The 22,063-nt window shown below is 39.5% G+C and overlaps 2 protein-coding genes across 8 annotated transcripts in view; both read left to right on the top strand.

Moving 5' to 3' along the window:
• Window positions 1-351: 351 nt before the first annotated feature.
• HRG (histidine rich glycoprotein) lies at window positions 352-10,070 on the top strand. Of its 6 annotated transcripts, XM_085069152.1 has the most exons (9): window positions 353-641; window positions 2,586-2,693; window positions 3,673-3,760; window positions 4,270-4,436; window positions 6,090-6,206; window positions 7,703-7,789; window positions 8,422-8,912; window positions 8,964-9,001; window positions 9,143-10,070. In XM_085069152.1, exons 1-9 carry the CDS (start codon window positions 444-446, stop codon window positions 9,604-9,606), a joined length of 1,758 nt encoding a protein of 585 aa, XP_084925278.1. In that variant the 5' UTR covers window positions 353-443; the 3' UTR covers window positions 9,607-10,070. The 6 variants fall into 6 exon arrangements, with proteins under 6 accessions (XP_084925276.1, XP_084925278.1, XP_084925279.1 ...); XM_085069150.1 differs by having other exon boundaries at window positions 352-641; window positions 8,422-8,834; window positions 8,892-10,070; XM_085069153.1 differs by lacking the exon at window positions 8,964-9,001 and having other exon boundaries at window positions 8,422-8,893.
• A 2,461-nt stretch (window positions 10,071-12,531) lies between these two features.
• KNG1 (kininogen 1) overlaps window positions 12,532-22,063 on the top strand; it is a 16,798-nt gene continuing 7,266 nt past the window's right edge. Inside the window, exons 1-5 of one of the 2 annotated variants that reach the window (XM_085069154.1) lie at window positions 12,532-12,840; window positions 15,721-15,831; window positions 16,755-16,839; window positions 19,154-19,326; window positions 21,063-21,170. In XM_085069154.1, the coding sequence (XP_084925280.1) occupies window positions 12,646-12,840; window positions 15,721-15,831; window positions 16,755-16,839; window positions 19,154-19,326; window positions 21,063-21,170 (672 nt within the window). In that variant the 5' untranslated portion in view covers window positions 12,532-12,645. The remainder of the gene's footprint in view (window positions 12,841-15,720; window positions 15,832-16,754; window positions 16,840-19,153; window positions 19,327-21,062; window positions 21,171-22,063) is intronic. The other variant, XM_085069155.1, reaches the window with a different exon arrangement.

Genomic DNA, 22,063 nt, shown 5'->3' with positions numbered 1-22,063 from the left:
ATATTTCAGCATATTTTCAGTTCAACTGTTTTAACAGTAAACAGAAGACCAAGATTGTGTCATATCTGCACACATAAACCGGACCTTCTTACTGCCAGGCTCAGCCTTACACTGTTAGAAGTAAGTCCTTCCCATGCTAAAGCATTTCCATTGCACAATGAGTGCTTAAAGAATCACAAACAGGCCCTTTGACAGGTAGTCCAGAGAGTGTTATAAGGCCTGCTTTCCTCAAAACCTGATCAATCACTATATAATCATTTACTTGCTGTTTGCAAATGTTAATCCAGGGTCAAGGTAATGGCTGTCTGACACAACACTTAAATTTATATAAAACCATGCCCTTTTACCATTTCATTTACAACTTTGGTGGGCTGCTCTGATTTAAAAGCAGACTGCTGGCTTTATCAGGGCATGGGCACAAGTGACCTAACACTGCAAACAAAATGCTGCTTCTAGCTTCAGCTTTTTTTCTAACACTACTGCAGTGCTGTAATGCCCAAAGTGAAACAAGCATTACACCTGCAGACTGTAACACCATTGAAACAGAGGCAGGAGTGGCCCTGGATCTAGTCAACAGACATCGCAGAGATGGCTATGTTTTTGGTTTATTCCGTGTTGCTGATGCACATGAACTGCATTTAGTAAGTATCAACTTAAAGGCAGATTTACACAGAACTGTGATTTTCAACTAATTAGCCAGGTCATTAAGTGCTTATGTTTATTGCTTTTAGCAGAACAGTGTTGATGTAATTCAATTAATCAGCTGTGATTTACACCACCTCAGTATTCATTTGTGTATGATTCATTGAACGTAAACTTGATTTCAGATGACGCCGAGTAGCCTCTGTTCTCTTGGTCAGCAGGATGTTTGCGTGAGAGATGCTCTGAAGAGCTTTACATAACTCTGGAAATTAATCTGTCCTGTCTGCTGTCTGGTTTCAGATGTTATGCTCAAAATTTATATTCAGAAGGTTTCTTTAATCCTGGAATATCTAACATTAATTAGACCAATGTATACTGCAAGATCGGTATTTTGTCATTATCTTAATTTTGGAGAGAGCTGGATAAACTGGTGGAAAGGAAAAAAGGCAAAGGAAATCAAAGGAGTTGCTACTCTCCAAAACAGGAGGGACTGGATGGAGAATCCCTATCAGTCATTTCCTGTTTCCTTCCTATTTCTATTTCTGTTTCCTGGAGAGGATATGTAAGCCTTTCTCAATGACTACTTAAATGCCAAAACAAATCAGAGCAATTCCAGCAAAATCTCTACTGGGTTTATACAGGAGTTCTAGAAGCATAAGATATTCAAGTATAAACCACAGAACAGTTCTGGACTTGTGCAGAACTATAATGACCAAAATGCTTTTAAAACAACCATGAAGACACTGTGTAAGACCACTTTTTTCCCCCAAGAGCTATTGAGCAGGTGAACAGAGGAATTATCTACTGCATATTTGGATGTAGACACTTAACCCCTATTTTAAAATTAGAGACAATGCTAAGATATAGAAATATTGTAAAACCAGTGCTTAACATGACACTGCTGGACTCTCAGTAATGATAATATTTCACTAGACTTCAGCAATTCTTTCACAAGGTCTTGTCAGTACAGAAACACTCTGAAAAAGGAACCTGAATGGATGGAACTTCATAAAATCTGAGGACATTTATTCACAGTGAAGGGATTTGCATGATTTTATCTAAATGACAAAATAAAATACATGTGGGTTCATTCTGAATTCCCATATAAGGGCTGAATGAAATTTAAATAATCCATTCTACAACTGTTTCTGTGGATCACAGAAAATTCGTAGCACCACATCCCATTACACTGGCAGCCAAATTCAAATTTGAATTTTCCTAATCCTTTTCAGTCAGGAGAGAGAACATACTAGAAGAGTTCCAGAGATAAGGCTTCTGATTTTGTTGGGATTATTACAGTTCTGTTGCGTCACTCCCCGAATAAACTGAGCAGGAAAAAAGTTCTGAAAGAGTATCTGGTCATTAGGTAATTCAAAATGGATGTAGATACATAATTGGCTGCCTAGACAAGTGATGTCCTAATAGAACAATATGTTCTATGTTAAAATCAGAAAGAAGGAATGATAACCTTCGACCAGTGGGATTTTCCCTACTTGATGAATGCCAGATCAACAACAGATGCTTCTCACAGGTTATCAACAAAAAGATGTGACAAAAACAGATGTGACAAAAACAAAAACAGGTGACAGTTTTAAATTGCAGGAAGGGAAATTCTGACTACATATAAGGTTAAAAAAAATCATGGAGAAAGTGGTTAAGTACTGGAATGGCCCAGAGAGGTTGTGGAACATCTGTCTTGGTGATACACAGAATGCAGTTGAAACTTTGAAGTTTCAGCTTTGCCTTGAGCAAGTGGCTGGCCAAGATGACTTCCAAAGGTCCCTTCCAGCCTGAACCCTTTCTATGCTTGTCAGCTCTGGAAAACCTTAATAGAGAACTGGAGAAGCTTCATTAAAGATTAAACATATCGACCTCAAAAAAAGTTTATTTCAGATCAAACTTCTTGTCTACAAACTCTTTTTTTATTTGCACTTCTTTTCCAGGGAAATTCATCAGTTTTCTACTTAACTGTGGATGTGCTGGAAACTGAATGCTCTGTCTTATCCAGAAAACACTGGGAGTCCTGTGAATACAGTGACACCTATCCCATGGCAAGTAATGGCATCTGCACCAACTCATACACCAATAATGCATTGACTTGATCTTCAGCTGAACTGCCCAGAAATTTGTATCACAAAATATCTCATTGAAAACTGGGCTTTCATATGGCTCATTCTAAACTAAAATCTATCTAATTCTAGAGTTGTTAAACATAAGCTAGAGGCTTGGAACAGAATTGACTCTTCAAATAAGTGTAGCTTTATTTAACTTGTTGTCTCAAGGGAACTATACTCCACATTCCACTGATTGTAGCAGAACATATGTTTTAAGGGTAATTTGCTCACAACTAAAGGGCACTAGAAATTATTTTTTAAGCATGTTCTTAGTATATAAACCAGAAATACCAGTGGTATATTTTGTCAGTTTTCTGTCATAGCATTTGTGGTATGACAGTGTGAAATACCGGTAGTGTCAGTACATGAATGATATACAGCAATACTTGTCCTTTCTTGTTGCTGTCCGATGATGCAGTCTGGGATGAGAACTCCCACTCCAAAATTTTATTTAAATAGGAGGGTTGTAATACTGTGACACATGACAAAGCAGGAAGGCCAGGAGGAGAGGAGAGAAAGCATTTATTCTTTTTCTTAAAATGGAGTAAAGGAATAGCAGAAAAGCTCCAACCCTTTTTGATAGAGATTTGTGTTGCCTGGCATTCTAACTTTCCCTGCTATCAAGTATTGTCTTACTGTGAATAAATATCAGGATGACTAAGAAGGTGGTTCAGTTATCCATTGTCTACTCAGTCATGCAAACTGAGAATTAAAATAAAGGCTCTTGTAGAGAGGGATCCCATTTTATCTCAAGACAAATTTTGTGAGGTACCTGATCAAACATTCCATTAATGACCACATCTGTTATTCTTAGAGGTACTGCACATTAAAAGGAGGTATAATTTCTATGATCGCCTACATCCAATTAAATCCAGGGAAAATAACATCATAATCATGTATTTTTTTTTCCTCTCAGGACTTTGGGCAATGTAAGATTATCACATATACAAACCATCTGCTGAAGAAACCTCAGCTATATGGATTTAATTGTACATTGAGTCCAGGTAAAATAACCACTGTTGTAAGCCAATGCATACCTCAAACCAGCCCTAGAACCAAAGCCTGTACACTACCAGAGTATGGTAACCGTAACAGATTCATTCATCTGCTTGCAATTCATATTTTAGATAATTCAAATGGAATGTTAAGAATGAGTAATAGAATTAAGGTTACCCTACTCCTCTGAACCAGACTTTATTGATGTCAGATGATATCACCATTCCAGTCCACCAAGATATGATAATGAATATCAGAACAAATGTAAACTTTGAAAAACTGCTCATTTGGGGCGGTAAGATTCTAAGGTGATTTATAAGAAAACTCATTTTCATGGGTTTGGGGTTTTTTTCACATTACAGGACAAACCCATTTTTGTGGAGTGAGGGACAGGTATTTCACTTCCAAGGAAATGCTGCATTTAAGTTTCTTGCTATGAGTTCACATTAAAGGCATGGGCACACTCCCAAGAGTATTAATATCCACTGCAATATTAGTAAATTATTTGTTTTCACAGTTCCACCTGACTTGGTAGAGTGCAAAGATTGTCCTGTGAAAATTGAAGCCTTAGAAGTCAGTGAAGAACATAAAGATATTGCTGCAAAGGCCCTGAAGAAATTCAATGGTGAAGGTAACCATACAAACAGCTTTGCTGTGGATAAAGTTGAAAGAGTTTTAAAGATGGTAAGTGGCATTTTCTCCTAGAATTACTTAGAAATGACACAATTTTGTGAGCAGCTCCAAAACCATGGTTCCAGAACTCAGACCCTTCTAGGATCAGATCTACCAGCATAAATCATCTGTTTAAAGTTGAAAGTCCTGCTTCAGCAGACTTGTTATCAACTTCAGCTTAGGTGTGTGAAAGCAAAAAGATTTCTCATTTGCTAAAAATTGTAGCAGTGTGATGGCATTCCAAATTCAAAGCCTCTTTGTGTACAAATTTTAATTTTGAATGCATATTTACCTATCATAACATACATGAGTTTATTTACTACTGAGCAGACTTCGAGATGGACAGCTGTGCGTTATCACAGTCACACATTTTGTCAGTTGAAATGTGACAAAATTTTTTACTCTTAGAATATTTAGCACATGGGTACAACACACAGTGGAACATGCTCAGCATCATTTTGACTCTGGCTGCAGAGCAAAGCAGCACTCTGAGGATGGGAGGTGAATTTATGTTTTAACTCATGAAGAACTTCTGGGTCTGGTAAATAACTCCATATCTGAGTGATGTCAACATGAAGACTTATCCTTTGGGTGATTTGAAGTATATTAATACCAAAAATTCTTGTTGGTAGATACTGGAGACATTCACTTGAACAGCACAGGATCATTCTGCCAACACATGTGTCAGCTCAGGACACCTCTGTAATGAGGTCCCATGGCTCACACCATAATATGTGTGGATCTTGGAAAGTGCCTAAATGATAGAATGCCAAACCCACCTCCCTGCAGCTTTTAATATCGCTCAGAAACCTGACAGTGTTCCACGCTGTAGCCATGTGCATGAGGTGTCCCTACTGCCATTTAGAAAGGGATTGTTTTCACATTGCCTGGGTTCATGTGTTTCTCCCCAAACACTTTGTTTTCACACTTCACCATCTTTAGCTACAGCAACACTTTAGATTGTACCACAGGACTTTAATGCTCAGAAACTATGAATTACAATAAAAAAAACAATTGAGTTAAACTAGTGAAACTCATGTGTGCACACATGCTAATGACACCTTCAACACAGTCTCGAAATAAAAGTACTGCTATAGTTGGAAATTAAAATGAAACACCTCTTTATGGATTTTAATAGGATCACAAAGGCCTTCTCCCATGTTCGTATGGAGTAATGCCTTCTCTATAACTAATGCCCCTGACAACAGAGAAAGCAACAGTCTCACAGTAACTGGCAGAATTTCACCTCAAATTAACATCACCACTGTAACACTATGCACTCCCATCACTGGAAAGGGATGCTTGCCATCCAATAGATCTCTCTACTTCCACAGGAGTAGCAGTTCAGTTTAGGAAGAAGACTCTAAGGACACTCTTCCTAAAAACACAGGCTGTAAAAGTAACAGGTTTTATAACAGACATACTAAACAAAGAATTAAAGCAAGCATTCCTGGAAGTTATAAGGATGTGAGGCAAGTCAGGTATAAACTATCTAACCTGTTTTCCTTGCTGAATATGCATATATGCATGAACATTTGAAGGGACAGGTAAGGAAAGCATGAGATAGATGGGATTCTGACAATAAGATGGAGTATGATTGCTTTGAAAATTACAGTACTTTAAATACACCTAGTTACCACTTCTTCTTTGACCTCTTGGTTTCAGACTGCCTCCCGTGAAGGTCACATTTTAGGATTCTCTATAAAAGAGACCAACTGTTCCAAATCTATGCAGCAAGAAGATCAGGCATTGGAATGTGATTTTCTGCATGGCTGGCATGCTGTAAGTAAAGTCTTAGAAGGAGAACTGATACAAGGGGCGGTACCAGGAAGATTCTGACAATATATTTCCAAGTGTTTCTTATAAGCATGCACTCAAACTCAAAATTAAAAATCCAGCACGTCCAAGCCCAGATCCTAATTTTACAGCTGCTCCTTTATCTTTTATAAGGAGACAGCCTGAACTCTCAAATCTTAATGTAACTGGAGTCTGGCATATTAGAGGCCTAGAGATTTTCAGGTTGTATCTGGCTTTTGCATTCAAATTGTGGCCAATCTCTAGCAAATCATTCATGCTATGTCCATAAAAACTTTTACACTAATATGAGTCATAGATTCTGAAAAAAAATGTATCTTATGTCATCCCAGTGAGCTCAGGGCCACTTTTTTCTCCTCTGCTGCAGAGGAATGGAGAGGAATAATTCAAGCTCGTCTGCAGAAAACTACCAAAGTTTTCTCCTCACCCCACTTTTCCATTACTATAATAGTCTACACCAAAGAAACAGCTAGGCAATATCTCATAATTTCAGAATAAAGTATTCCCCAGAAACGAAATTGAAATAATGAAATAAAGACATGGGAAAAAAACATGTAAAACTTTTGGTTTAAGTACATTCATCACCTTCTCTGGCTTTTTATACTCCAGAAGACTGGAAACATTTTGAATTAACTGGTAAGGGAGCTACAATTTCACTACAATGAAGCACAAGGCAGATGGCTATAGATGGTTTGAATTCTGTTCTCAGTGCTGCCACTGCTGTTGTTTGTGTGCAAAATGCCATTAACAGTTTTAGTCACTGATCATAATGGGTTACTGATGGCCCCAACACAGGTCAAGATAAAGCACCCAGTACAGAGAGCATACACAGAACCCTTCACCTGTGTTCTGTACTCTTTCACATGAGCAATTCCACACACAATGTCTGGACAGCAGGAGAAAGTCAAAGCATACACGATGCTAAGAGAAGTAATGCTAAAAAATTACAACAAATTACTTTAAAAAAAAATTTATGGAGGAAAGCTCTACCTTGAGCTTTGTCTGAAGCAGCATAGCTACACAGTGCCAGGTTTTGAGAACTTTGAACAGAATTCCAGAATAGTCCAATCTCAACAGATGTTTGACAAGCAAAGATAGAAAAAAAAAAGGAATAAAAATCAGGCACCTACAGGTACTCATTTTGGAGGCATCAGTAGCTGGCCAATCTCTTAGACATCAAAAGGGAAGTAAGACGGGGAGTAGCAGCCCTCTAGATGCACATGCTGAAGAGCATCTAGTGTGCATCTCAGTCAAGAACCCTCAAAACCAGCAAGTATTTTAATCATTATTAATCACTGTCAAGCACTGGTCAGGAGGCTCAGGATCTGGCTAAGTTATGTGAATACATTTAGGTATTGAAGGAATAGCCTAACTCATAAAATGTTTCACATTCGGTAGTTTGTATTAATTCCATCACAAGAAGCTAGATGTGCATTATGTTTTTTTCCCTTTCTTTTGCTTAGCACACTGGATTCTGCAAGGCAAGAATTATCAGTGGCACAGATGAAGCTGATGGAACAGATATAAGCTGTGAAATCTACCATCCTTGGGTAAATACTCACTAATGAACACATCTCTGGCTATATCCTCATGCAGGTTACAGCAACCTTGCTTAGTCCCGACCAGCAGATGATCATAACATTTATGCCAATTTTCTATTGCCTGGGTGTGATGCAGCATGCCAGGACAGACTGATCTTCAAGTCCTAGGTCAACCAGAGGATAAATTAGAATTAAGCTGTCCCTACTACTCCTTCTAAGTGTGTCTTCTCTCAGTTCAATAACTTGACATAGTATGAGTGAGTAGGGATTAGCAAACAAGTTCAAAGAAATTTTAGCAAGCAAGAGGAGTGGAGATGACCTTTATCACATTTACTATTGCAGTTTATATTACAACAGCTACTCCAGTGTGGATTTATTTTGTTTTGAACTATCACAAATATTTCTCAGCTGGTTATATAATTTCATTTTGACATGGTGTAGTTTTCCTGGAAGATTTTCAATAATTTGGCATTTTATTATCTACTTCTTCCCTTCTATCTTGGAAAAAAGGCAGTTTTTTTCCTTACAGACCATAGAGCTATGAATGCAAACTTACTTACTACAACTCTCTCTTTCCCATCACTTTCTTCTATCCTATCAACACCTGATTAATACTTCCTCCCTGGTTTTTTTATAAACAGCACCATGGCTGTGGGCGAAGAGGCAAATATTCAGTTTCAGGACATCCACACAAACATCCCCACTATCATAATTTTGGTCACAGACATCGCCATAAGCATCACCACAGACATGAATGTCCACACTCTTCTCAATCCAGACCTGAAGACCCTGAGCATAACCCCAAATCCAGCAAGGAAGGTCAAGATAAAGAAGGACCTACTATTTCTTCCCCTCCTCCCCATGATGAACCAGATCACCACCATGCTACTCCCCCTCCTCATGGACCAGATCATGACCACCCTCATCACCATGGACCACCCTGTCCCCCTCATCATGGACCAGATCATGACCACCCTCATCACCATGGACCACCCTGTCCTCCTCCTCATGGACCAGATCACGACCATCCTCATCACCATGGACCACCCTGTCCTCCTCCTCATGGACCAGATCATGATCACCCTCCCCACCACCATGGACCACCCTGTCCCCCTCATCACGGACCAGATCACGACCATCATCACCATGGACCACCCTGTCCTCCTCCTCATGGACCAGATCATGACCACCCTCCCCACCACCATGGACCACCCTGTCCTCCTCATCACGGACCAGATCACGACCATCATCACCATGGACCACCCTGTCCTCCTCCTCATGGGCCAGATCACGACCACCCTCCTCACCATCATGGGCCAGATCACGACCACCCTCCCCACCATCACGGACCACCCTGTCCACCTCCTCATGGACCAGATCATCACCACCCTCCTCACCATCATGGACCAGGTCATCACCACCCTCCCCACCATCATGGACCACACTGCCCTCCTCCTCCAGGACACCCTCCTCATCACTGTCATCACTATCACAGACATCACCACAACAAGACAAGCATGTCAGGAAAGCATTTTCCGTGCCAGATAACAGGAGCTCTCTATCGCATCCCTGTTCTAAATCAGCAGGATTCTCTCACACCTCCCACTGCAAACTTTCCTGAGCTGTCCCAATGCAAACTTCACTTCTCCAGCACTGGTGAAGTTATTCCTATCTCCAGCTCAACATTAAAGGAAATGCCAGAAGTTCCAGGCTTTCCAGATCACCTTACACAGTCAAAATCATGCCCTGGAAAACCCAAACTTGACCTTCCAAAGATTTTGCCTTTATTTCCACATAGCCTCGCAGCAAAAAATTCTCCTGTATGACCTCAGAGATAGATGTTCCTGGCTTGAGAGTTGCAGGGACAATGACAGCCCTACAGTTAATGAAAAGAGCACATGGAGAAGGGGGAAAGCATTCAGTTTCTAGAGAGAAGAATCACTGAAAATAATCATTAAGTATTTCAACCTGCTTCTTCATCCTGGCTGTCTCAGGCTCCACTTTAACTGAAAGGCTCAAAATTCTGAGTCCCTCAGATAATGTGAATGGGTAAAAATCTCCCCAGAAAACTATGCTCCTTTATTTCTAACAAAAAGGAAAATTCCCTAATAGTGAAAACTACCAGATAAAATCTTACATTTTCTCATCATTCATAATTATAATGTACTTCTCCAAGGAATCTGACCTAGAGGAAAATTGACTGCCTTTCTTAAAAAGTGATCCATGATACTACATGAATGCTTTATACAGATTTAAAGACAATAAAAACATGCAAGCATTTTTTTCTTGACACAGTTGACTAAGTTTTGTCTTTTGGGGTTTTTTTTCCCTATAAATAATTAGCTACTGGATATTAAACTAGAAATTATATTAAACTATTAAGCTGTTTAGGTATTAAACCATGTTTAGGTATTAAATCCATGAGGCAAACTCTAGCATAAATTGACTAATGGTGTTTGGGTTACTACTGTTACCTAGAAAAGGTCTGAGAACATTTAATGACTTGCAGTCTCACTGCAGGGTGGCCTGCACAGGTGCTTCCATTGCTACAGCTGCTGGTGGTGATACACAGAAATATTGCAGTCAAGGACAGTCTTTTTCAAACAGTTCATAATTTCTCTCAGGGGAACAGAAAAGCAGATGCATGTAATAATTCTTTCATGTAAATGTTTTCTTTATTGCTGAACCTTCCTCATTGGTAACTGAGTTGGGAGGAGCAGTAAGAAAGAATAGTGGTGCTTCTTTATACTCCAGTTCCCATCAAGGTCAAGTCCCTTCAGTCTAGGGACCAGCAAGCTGGTTCAGAACAGCGATGTCATAGACAAGAACATGAGATTAATCTCAAAAAAGTTAGTAATTTGGTCCTCCAAATAGCTTTTTCATGGCATAAAGTGAGATACAGTGCAAGGGCTATACTGAAGAAAAGGAAACAAAGTGAGGGCTCAGTGTGACCGAGTGAAGGTTGACTAATTTTTAAAAGTCCCTTATCATGTATGAACAAACTTATTTCTGGTGTAGCTTATCCACAGTCTCCAAAGTGCATTTCTTTAACTAAAACTTGTAGAAAGTGTGGCTATTTGACTGTGCCTGGGTGCCAGGCACCCACTAAAGCTGCTCTGTCACTGCCCTACTCAGCCTGACAGGAGAGACAGTATAACAGAAGGCTCATGGGTCCAAGTAACGACAGAGAGAGATAACTCACTAAATATTGTCACAGATGAAACTGACTGGACTTGGGGAAATTGGTTTATTAGAAATCAAATTAGAGTAAGAGAATGAGAAATAAGTCAAATCTTTAAAACACCTTCTCCCCACCCCTCCCTTCTTCCTAGGCTTAAATTTACTCCTGATTTTCTCTACCTTCTCCCCCAGCTTGTGCAGAGGGATGGGAATGGGAGTTGCAGTCAGCTCATCACATGTTGCTTCTGCCCCTCCTTTTTCCTCAGGAGAAGGGCTCCTTACAGTCTTCCCTTGCTCCAGCCTGGGATCCCTCCTATTGGAGGCAGTCCTTCATGAACTGCTCCAGTGTAGGTCCTTTCCATGATGTGCAGTGCTTTGAGAACAAACTGCTCCAGCATGGGCTTCCCACAGGGTTGTAGCCTCCACAGGACATCCACCTGCTCTGGCATGGGGTCCCCCAGGAGCTTCAGGTGGATCCCTGCTCCACCACTAACCTCTAAGGGCTGTAGGGGCACAGCTGCCTCACCACAGTCTGCAGGAAAATCTCTGCTCCACACCCACAGCACCTCCTCCCACACCTCCTTCACAGACCATGGGGTCTGCATAGTTGTTTATCCCACATATCCTCACTTTTCTCTCTCCTGTTCTTTCCCAGCTCTTTTTTTCCCCATTCTCCACTATGTTATCCCACAGGCACTGCCACCAGCACTGATGGGCTCAGTCTTGGCCAGAACTGGTTCCATCTTGGAGCTGACTGGAATTGGCTCTGTCAGACATAGGAAAAGCTTCCAGCAGCTTCTCACAGAGGCCACCCCTGTAGTCCCCTGCTATCAAAACCTTGCCACACAAACCCAATACAGCAAGACACAGCTGGAACACAGGAGCTCAGGCAATCCCAAGGTGTTCACAGATCCAAAGCAAAGCTATTTGGTGCCAATACAAGCACCAGATGTTCTCAGCCAGCTATAATCCTGGTTTGGCGAGACACAGGCGACAGTATTTAATCCTTTGTTCTTGGGCATCACATATCTGTAATGACAACAAAGCACTGTGGAAACTGACTAATCCATAGTCCAGGCAGTCTCCACAGAGATGGAATTTCTAATAGGACCATGAAGGACAAGGTTTATCAAGTGTTATTGAAGGGTTACTTGACATTCAACCATTATGTATCTGTCCAAAGACCTTTTTCAAACACGTTCTGAGTACTGTAGTTCTCAGAACTATTGCAGCCTGAACACTAAACAGATCTATAAAATTTACAAGATTGTTGTCCAAAACTTCATTGTCACTGTGACCTTCTCGGGTGTTTTATGTAAGCCTAGTAAAATTCATTCTCAGTAGCAGTTTAGGTGTTAAGAAGTCAAAAAGCTACAAAGACTTCTTTCTCCTTTGCTTTGCCTACACTGGTCCCCAGCTGCAGCCATTTATCCTGTTATCTTGATGGCAGGTGGATAACCTTAGTGTCATTCTGGTGAACACACAAAGTTTATTTAGATAAACTCAAGTTTATTTGCAGTATAAACAGGGTATGACGAGAACCAACCAACCCCAGCAACCCACTCATTGTTTACTTAGCTATTGCTCCTGAAAAACAGAAGAGGTGACTAAAATCCTACCAGGCATTCCTTTTCCATTTGGTTTTTAAAGAGCCTTCTAAGTCAGGAGGCCTTTTTCATCCAATTATGAAGGCCTTCATTGTCCTAGCACTCTGCTGTGGTTTTTTCTCTAGCAGAGCCACCCCTCTTCCTTTTGAGTTTTCGGACTGTGATGACCCTGATGTCTTTCAAGCTGTTGATGCAGCACTGAAGAAATACAATGGAGACAGAGCAACTGGTAACCAATTTGCTCTATACATGGTGATGGAAGCCAAGAAAACTGTAAGTAGACTTTGCACAAAAAAGAAAAAAGTTGGAATTGTTTATGCACTCTGAATCAGCTTATCTCCATCTCGTTTGTAAGGGGGGAAGCATGACAGCACAATGTCTTCTAAAATGTTTAAAAAAAATCAAAGTGACTTGCACAGTAAGATACTTGTTCCCATGACAAGCAGGGATGTATATTATGTTTTTATCAGCTGAACTCTGTGTGTTGGTGAATTTCTTACAAATGCAAGGACTAAAGAACGGAAAATTTCAATCACCAATATAATTTGTCTTACTAGTCTACTCTGTTCTCTTCTTTCTTTGTTGGGAATTCTATCCTTTTCCATCATCTGTAAGGTTTTCAGACCAATGGCAAAACCACACTTATTAAAAAACATGAATATAATTTTGACTTGGGAAGAGCTGGTGGCACACATAAAAAAGAATCACCCAATAAAGTTTGGCAGTACTCTGAATTGTTTGTGAATATTATTTGATTGACACCAGTCCTAAGTCACAGATCTAGCTAAAAGTACTAGGTGGTGTTTTAGTCAAATAGGGTGACAGCTAAAATTACAGAAGGAAAAAAGAATGCAACATGATCCTTTGCCTGGAGTCCTTCTGCATAGCCTTAATCTAACAAAAGAGTATTTACCTCTGAGAGACATACAAAGATGGTATTACCATAATAATGACAAGCATTACTTTACTTGAAAATAACATTAGCATTTCTTTTTCTACTGGATTGGATTTTCAGATGTAAACCACAAGAAATCCAGTGTCAGAGAGAATATTTTGCACTCCAAAATCACAAGACACTTTTACCCAGACAGAAATTGACCTCGGAAAGGAGCCATGCATTGCTAAACACTTACAGCAAACAACCCACATCTCCTGGCACCTGCCCTCCCATGTTCCTGTTTACACACTGGGGACATTTTAGCATGTGGAGACAAAGACTGCAATCAGAAAACCCTTTATACAATTAATATTAAATAAATGGTCTCGCTGTTCTCAGTGAACTGCATACATCCTTAACAGCCAAATGCAAACATCTCTGTATCACAGCTGTAATACCATCTTCCATTTGCTGATGTTCCCAAAGGACAGATGGGAGTTTCAGAATTTTATCTTAAACAATGTTCTATTTATAAGAATACATATTTATTGCAACTATTATTCATCTTTCCTTCTCTAGATATACATATTTCCTTTTCTTAAAAGATATGAAGTGGAAATAAATTATTACTTTGAATGATTGATCTGATTACGATGTTAACTAAAAACAGAGAAAAGGAATCTGCAATTGAAATTTCCTCATATTTGAGATTCTTCTTCTAAAAAGAGTATAGATTTTACTCCTTGCTAGTCTCACAATGTTGAATGCATTAATTAAATCGCTGGTTATTACATATTCATGTACATTCATTATTGATAGGGTAATAAAACATAAAAGCTGACTAGTGAAAGACTAAACCTGCCCCAGTTAAAGGCATAGATGTTCATAATAATAATAATAATTAAATAAACTAATAGCAAACAATACAGAAATAATGTTTTTTCTTACTTTGTTTACTCACTGAGGTGATTTATTGTAGATTTAGAACACTGTAACAGAGAACAGAATTTGGCTCTTTTTCAGTCCCAGATAGTATAAGCTAATGTAGTTCCATAAAAGTCAATTTCTACCTGCTGAGGATTAAGTCTATTATATTTTTAGAGCCCCTTTTATCCTTTTTTTACAACCCTTATATCAGGTACCTCTACACTTGTTTGTACATGTGGCAATACACAACAGGAATTGAGAGAAGGCAGAATAAAACACTGTCTACACCAGTGTAAATCCAGTATATGACAACCACATCAGCTCAGCTTCATTTTTTTTGCTAGCACTAAGGCAAGAACTATAATTTAATTCTCCCAGCAGATACAGAGAATAACTGGTTATTTTAGAATAACCAGTGCTGAACTGCTGCCTGTTTGCATTTGAAAAGTCACATTGGCAGAGCATTTTTAGTGGCTGTAAAAGGTTAGTAACTTCTGACTTAATATCTTCTTTAAAGGATGAACCACAGGCTCTGCAGTGTTGTCACTGTCACCTGTAGGTACAGGCCCACTACTTGGTTTATGGCAAGGACAAGATGCCCACTGCTGATTTACCACCTTCTGAAATACTTCAACTGGCCAGGCCAAACTTTGCTTAATACTTTTTATTTCATCTTATGAGATTCCTGAGGCTGCCCTGCCCGGCAGCCCAGCCTTCAATGCCTGTAGAAAAGCACAGGCACTGACCGAGGCTGTCTCCAGAGTACACCTCTGCTCGCCCCTTCCCGCGCAGTTCGGGCAGCTGAAGTTGCCTGGTCCCACCGAGCAGAGGCTGTTTGGGCACTGCCAGGCTGCCTGAGGGCTGCTGGCTGCTGGCTGCTGCTTCTGGGCTGCCAGGGGAGCTGTACAGAAGGAAAGTGGACAGATCTGGGAGGAGGCCAACAGTGAGAGAGTGAGGGAGTCAGACAGGAGCACAGTCCAAGCTGGTAATTATGCTTATGATCCAAGCAGCCACCCAAAGTGGCTTTTTTGGAGTACATTTGAATGAGAATATAAAGCTTAACCACTTCTTTTTGGTTCCAAACCCCTTGATACTACAAGTTAAAATGAAGGTAGTTGAGCATATTGTATCTATTATATCAACATATTGCCATTGGAGGTAAGGGCTAAATAATGTAATTAGGTAAATTAATATTTGAACTACCAAGATCTGACAGACCAGCAGCTAATGTGAAGCCACACTATAAAATTTAAGGTAATCAACGAATGGTATTTACTTTTTTGAAACTCTTATCTTCTCATTTGATTTATTACTATGCAAATGATGACATGTATATTGTTTTAATCCAGGCAGGTCCTGACCCAGAGTTCTACATGAAATACAGAATACTTGAAAGCACTTGTGCCGCTGAGGAAAACAAACACTGGCAACAATGTAATTACAAAGTATCGGCAGAAGCTGTAAGTATCTGTCCGCTTTACAAGTTCTCCGAGCAGAAACATTAGCATAATGACTAGGACTGCAATTGTCTGGGGACAAATACCGCAGAAGAACTAACTTTTTTAGCTGCATTGTTTTTAAGAGGTTATATGACTACAGTACAGTGCAGAAATACTTACAACTGTAAAGTTAGCTACAAGAATCCTGAGTTTTCCATTACAATCTTGAATATATGCTGAAAGGAACATTTCAGTGCTTCAATATGAAGGTTCACAATAAAGCAAACATAAGACATGTGCACTGTGAGAGTGTAAGGACTGTACAATTTTGTATTAATTATGTATAATAGGAACTTGCACAACAAATACTGAAATGGAAGCTGCTATGGCAGAAAGTTTGGCTTTCAGCAGTGCCAAGCATGCCTGGCTCAGGCCACCAGAAAGCACCCAGGGGAGGTACACCGAGAGCACACACTGCAGGGACACTGTGCACTCCCAGGGGAGGACACTGCCATTTCACACAGTGCACAGCAAGGGATGATGGTGACAATATAATTTGAATCTATGTGAAATGCCATGGTCATTGCAGCATATCTTGTACTAGCAGACAGGAAAATGGAGAAATACCTAGTTAATGCAGTCTTTATTCATGGGCATGTGTTCATTTCTGTAACACAGAATGTAAATTCTTTAGTTAATCAATACACAACATACAAACACAAAGCAATCTTACAAGTTATCTACTCAGTTTTTCCCCTACTTTCGTCACAATCAACAAAACGGATCCTTTTTCAGTAACAAAACAGCAAGTTAGATGTTACTACAAATATACACATGAACTTCTTCCACAAACTTAGTTTGCAACTGTCAGCTGTGTTCAACTGCTGAAGCACTGTATTTTTCCTTAGCAAGTTTAAGACAATTGTTGCCATATGTTTTTGCAGAAAACAGGAGAATGCACAGCTCGAGTTCATATGAATGATGCTGATAAAACAACTAATGTTTCACAAGAGTGCAAAATTTTCTCAGGTATGTAACTATTCGAGACATCATTCAACAAATACTTTGACAAATAAGAATGGAATAAATAGAACACTAAGATTTTCAGGTAATTTTCCTTTTAAAGGTAGAAGCTCCTTAAAATTCTAAATTTAAAATTTATCTTGTATATTTATAAGATAAATTTATATTTATCTTATAAATTTTCTTTTTGTAAGCAACTACATATTAAAGATAAAATTTCACTGCACTGTTATACACATATAGACTAAGTCGGTAACGCACAAGCAGTTTCTGCCCAGGATAAAAAAAACCAGCACACGTATGTGTAGCAAGTTTCTTCAAGTTAGTTAGTTAAGAATTATTTAAAATTAGTTTGCTTAAGACCAAAAGCATAGCAGTAATTTAAGCGACTAAATGCAACTTGTCACACTTCAACTTTCTGCCCTTACTCATTTAAGGATAAAATTGTCCCAGGAATAATTAGAAAAACCTTTGTATGACAAAATTGTATGTTACTTTTCTCTAAACTTAAAATGACTGATTTTTTTTTTCTGTTGAAGTTTATCTAAGCAAGCACTTACCCCAAACAAGAAAATAAAAAAAAAAAATCATTTACAAAATAAAAATCTGGCAATGATGTAATTATGTAAGAGACTGATCTTTTAGACCTTAACAATAAGCAGTACTACATTTTTCACCTATAATACATTTATATATGACTATTACATTCACATAGTAATTTCCTTAATTAAAAAGAGATCACATTGTTTTAAAGCATTGCAATGAGAGATCTCTATTCCTGGTGTTCTGAAAGACATACCCATGCTCACTTTAAAATATCCATCTAACTATTAACTACAGAAATATTCACCCTGATTCCTGAGATGTTGGGCAGCTAATATCTGTTTTTTGTTCTGGCTATCTTGTTTAAAGCTGAAATGGCTTTACCTACAGCCAGCGACCTTCTAGGAACTGCAGTGCACAAACTCCATGTTCTGCTACTGAACAAATGCTGCATTTGTAGGGCAATGGTGACACCTAGTTGCCAGCAAAAGTTCTGTGAATCCCACAGAGAATGCACGAGAAATTTGCATTTGAGTCTTTGCTTAGAAAGCAAAAAAACCCCATACATAAATTAAATTAATTAGGTATTCAGCCTCAGGAACTCATCCTTTCTTACCAAGTTATAGCACCTCTGAAAAAAGAATACACGTTTGTTCAGCATAGTCCTTATGAAAGTGCTGAGACCACAGTTGGCGTAGAAATGGGTGTGCTGTTGGTTCATTATCGCCTTTGTGACTACTTACTGAAAACATGGTCACGTTTTTCTGTAAGGTAGCTATCATTGCTGAGTCAACATAAGCAACACTAGAGCTACGAAGGGCCAGACTTTGGTCACACCTGGCAGGTGGGGGATTTCCCCACCATAGTGGTACCACACTGTTCAGCCTCCTTGGTGGAACAGTTTGATCTAACTGACCCTGGACTGCTTTCCTGGCTGCTGCAAGCTGGCGTAACTCCATTCCAGCCAGTTAATGCCAGCTGAAGATCAGGCACACAAATTTTACTTCAATTCCACAGAGACCACATATTGTCCCACTTCCATTCTCAAGCTCACTGACTCGTGAAATTAATTTATGTACTGAACTATAAAATTAATTTATGAAAATCCAATCCATGATTACTAGAAAGGAAAGAGAGTTAATAGGATTAGTAGCAGGAAACAGGAGTTTGAGCATCCCTGTCAGGCTTGTCTATCCACAGCCAATCCAGTTGGTTAAGCCTCAAGGTAACACCAAGTGGTAACTGGCAGCTACAGTTACTAGCAGGGACAGCAGAATAGTCCAACTACAGTCCCTGGGGCACTTGGAGTCACAGCAGCTCACGTGGGTGAGCCAAAACACTCCTACTAAGTCCCCATCCTGAAAGGTGGTGAGGAGAGCAAGCAGCTGCACACTGTGGGTGATCTTTGAAGAATCTGAAAACCACCCCCTTAGCTATAGCCTCCACTGGCTCTTCCCTGGCTGAAAGACTAATGTACCTTCCTTAATGGTGTCAAAACTATATGCAAGGTTTTTCCGAGATTCACTAATTGCTGGCATGGGGTTCACTGCCAAAACCATGCCTGGACCCTAAGGTCATGGACAGCCCCTGCCACCACAACCAGAGTGTGTTCCTAAATACAAAAATGTCTTTGGAGGCCTTGACACTGGAATACAGGGTTTGCTCATCATGCCAGTTTAAAGTAGAAAGGTTTCTTGCTCACTCCCAGATAGGAAGAATGAAAACCCAAGACTGTTTTACATGAAGCCCTATGGTTTTTTGTTTGTTTCTTTTCCAGATATGCCCAAGATAAAACTTTCTGAGGCTCCATGTCTTGGATGCTTTCATCCTATATCAAGTGACGGTTCAGAAGTGTCAGAAATACTGAAAAAAGCCATTCAAAACTTTAACAAGCACGGTAAAGAATCTGCCCTTTTTAAGCTTGTGGAAATAAAAGAAGCTAAGAGACAGGTTTGTGCACAATTTTTCTCAAAATTTACCAAAATAATCCAACCCAAAGCAAGTATCACGTTTGTTTTGTGTATATTTCTGATATTAAGATGCATATAGAGGGTTGGCTCTATAAATAGTTATCTTCATTTATAAGGACTCATAAACAGTTACCAGCTGGATTTTCAGAGTTCTCAGCTTATAGTATACACACTTTTCATCTGCAGTTGCATCTAACCAGTGCTTACACCAGTTTATTTGCATTCAGTGCCAGCACATGCATCCTGTATCATCTCAGATGCTCCTGGGTACTTCATCTGGCCTTGCCTTGAGGCTTCAGCAGGAGCAGATCCCTCCTAGGGGCTGTGCCAAAGCTGCCAGCCTGCACAGATGTCTCACATACTCCCCAGCCTCTCAAACAGCAGCAGGCATCTCTGTTTTTGCAAAGCAATAGGGTCCATTTGTTAGCAGCTGCTATGTGCTATAGGACAGGTAATCCCCACATAGGAAAAATGGGTAAGAAAACAACAACAACAAAAAAATCAACATGCCACTTGCTGCAAGATTTCTGCACATGGGAATATCTGCTTTGCAAGAAATGACTACTCAGGTTGCAGAAATTCTATGCCATCTGGTATTCCACGCAGGAATTCCTTCCCTGTGAAAGGCTCTCCTATGGATTGAAAGGCTCTCCTATGGTGTGACATTGCTAGAAAGCAAAGTTTATTATTTGTTTTTTAACTGGTATACAACCCAACACCAAATAGTGACCCTTTTCTTTGAACCTGTATGTATTTACTTAGCCAAAAAGCAACTTCTGGTCTCATGTCAGTTTGACTCATTATTTAAATCAGACTGTCCTCTTTATATTTACTGATGTCAACAATCCTCTTTGCTGAAAGACAAACTTGCACAATATTTAAGCCACATGACAAAATGTTACAGACAAAATGTTACAGACAGACTGCAATCCAGCAGCTGGAAAGAGAACCATCATCTCACCTCCAGCAAACAGAAAAAAAATCAGAGCCCTCCACTTCAATTGATCTGAGACAGAAATTTCCTATATTTGATTATTTCTCCTTTTTAATCCAATGTTACCTGGCCCCACACTATGATTTGGAGAGATTTCACGGGTGAGAAACAGCAGCCACAGTGAGGAAAATGGAACAGCTTCCTGGAGAGAAAAATTTTAAAAAGGGTTATGAACCTGGACAAAATAGTGTGTGCAGGAAGGTAAAAGCTCAGGATAGACACAATTATGGATAGATAATAAATGCAGAACATTCAACAAAAAATGATGCCAGCAGTATAAAGTTACATTATTCAGATACTGTTTTACTGTGTGCCATGCTCAGGAATGCAGGACTTGCCAGGCTGTATTAGTGTAGTCATCTATCTAGACCAGCTTCCTGTCAAGGGGACTAATAAGTAACAGATCTTTGGAGGAAAGTCCTCCTTTGGAGGAAAGAAACCCAGCAGCATGAGGCTGCAAGCTTGCTAGGAGAAGTGGACATAAAATACAAAGTGCACTTCTAACAAAAGCAGGACTTCATTTACATTTTGTATTGTAAGGACAAGTTTTGTTGTTTTGGTTTTTTTTTTGCTGCCCATGAATGGCTTAATGACTGCAAAGTGATTTGATGGATGGAAGGCACTAGATGAGTAGTTTTGCTTTCTTTGCTAATCTCATTTAATAGTTTAAGTTTCAAGTTTGTATTGTTTTACATAATGTTTAACCTAAATATCTCTTCCAGGTGGTAGCTGGATGGAATTACGTAATTAGATATGAAATTGAGGAGACTAATTGCTCCAAAGGCGAATTTCCAGATTTAACTCCACTATGCAAAATCACTTCTAGAGGTGTAAGTAATCTTCAAAATCTGTTTATCAAGAAAATATGATGTTAACAAATAATCATCGAGATCTGACTCAAGAAAATATTTATAGTCTTGCTTCACTTTGTGAACAAAGGTTAAATCCAGTCTTATACATAGCTATCTATTTATGCAATTAAGACATGGGTGTTTTTTTCTGAATCACTGAATCACTGACTAAGAGGAGCACTGAAAGGTTTTTCAGATTATGCTACAGAATCTAAACAGTCTCACATTGACAATAAATCCCTTGAGAAGTTTCTATCCAGATATTCAAGGAGTTACTCATGTACAGCCCCAAAAAGTGACAATTAAAATTACTACCATTTTTCCAGCCTAAGACACATTTTCTAAGAAAAGTAAGTAGCTGAATTATTACTTAACCTCTACCACAGTCTAAATAAGAGCGCCGCAAAAGACATTCATTAACAAATATACATAATCTATCTAGACAGTGCTGCAAAATCAAGTACTCCCTCAGCTTCTCTGACCTGGAACTGACACAGCTGCACCAAAAATAGAGGCTTCCTCTCTCAACTGACCTCCCTGGACCAGCTCACGAGGGGATCAGAAAAACGATTTTGCAAACACAAGGCAGAGGGCAGGAATGCAGAGTCACTATGAACAGTGGTGGTAAATGGGAGGGGACAGACTGGCATCTGTTTCAGCCGTTGTGGAAATGCACCACTGAGTGTTACATTCAGAAGCCTCTCCTGTTCAAAAATTACTCCTTGTACATCTCAAGAATGTTTCAGAAGTATTGATCAAAAAAGGAAAGAATGACAACACTGGTAAACAACAGAAGCGTGAGAGTCAGACTAGTTGAAGCAAATCCCTGCATTATCCACATGCCCTTAAACCTTAAGCAAGTTACTTAATCT

Source organism: Lichenostomus cassidix, chromosome 9, assembly GCF_008360975.1.
Source record: "Lichenostomus cassidix isolate B80296 chromosome 9, HeHo_3.0, whole genome shotgun sequence".
NCBI lineage: Eukaryota > Metazoa > Chordata > Aves > Passeriformes > Meliphagidae > Lichenostomus > Lichenostomus cassidix.
The sequence above is the reverse complement of the archived record's forward strand: the minus strand, read 5'-3'. Positions and strand labels throughout refer to the sequence as shown.

What these genes read in the sequence shown, in the direction of transcription:
- HRG (XM_085069148.1), top strand. Translation starts at nt 444, where the DNA reads ATGCTGCTTCTAGCTTCAGCTTTTTTTCTAACACTACTGCAGTGCTGT. An exon ending in ATGCACATGAACTGCATTTA is followed by an intron (nt 642 to 2,585) that starts GTAAGTATCAAC and finishes CTTCTTTTCCAG; the next exon opens with GGAAATTCATCAGTTTTCTA. An exon ending in TTCTGCATGGCTGGCATGCT is followed by an intron (nt 6,207 to 7,702) that starts GTAAGTAAAGTC and finishes TCTTTTGCTTAG; the next exon opens with CACACTGGATTCTGCAAGGC.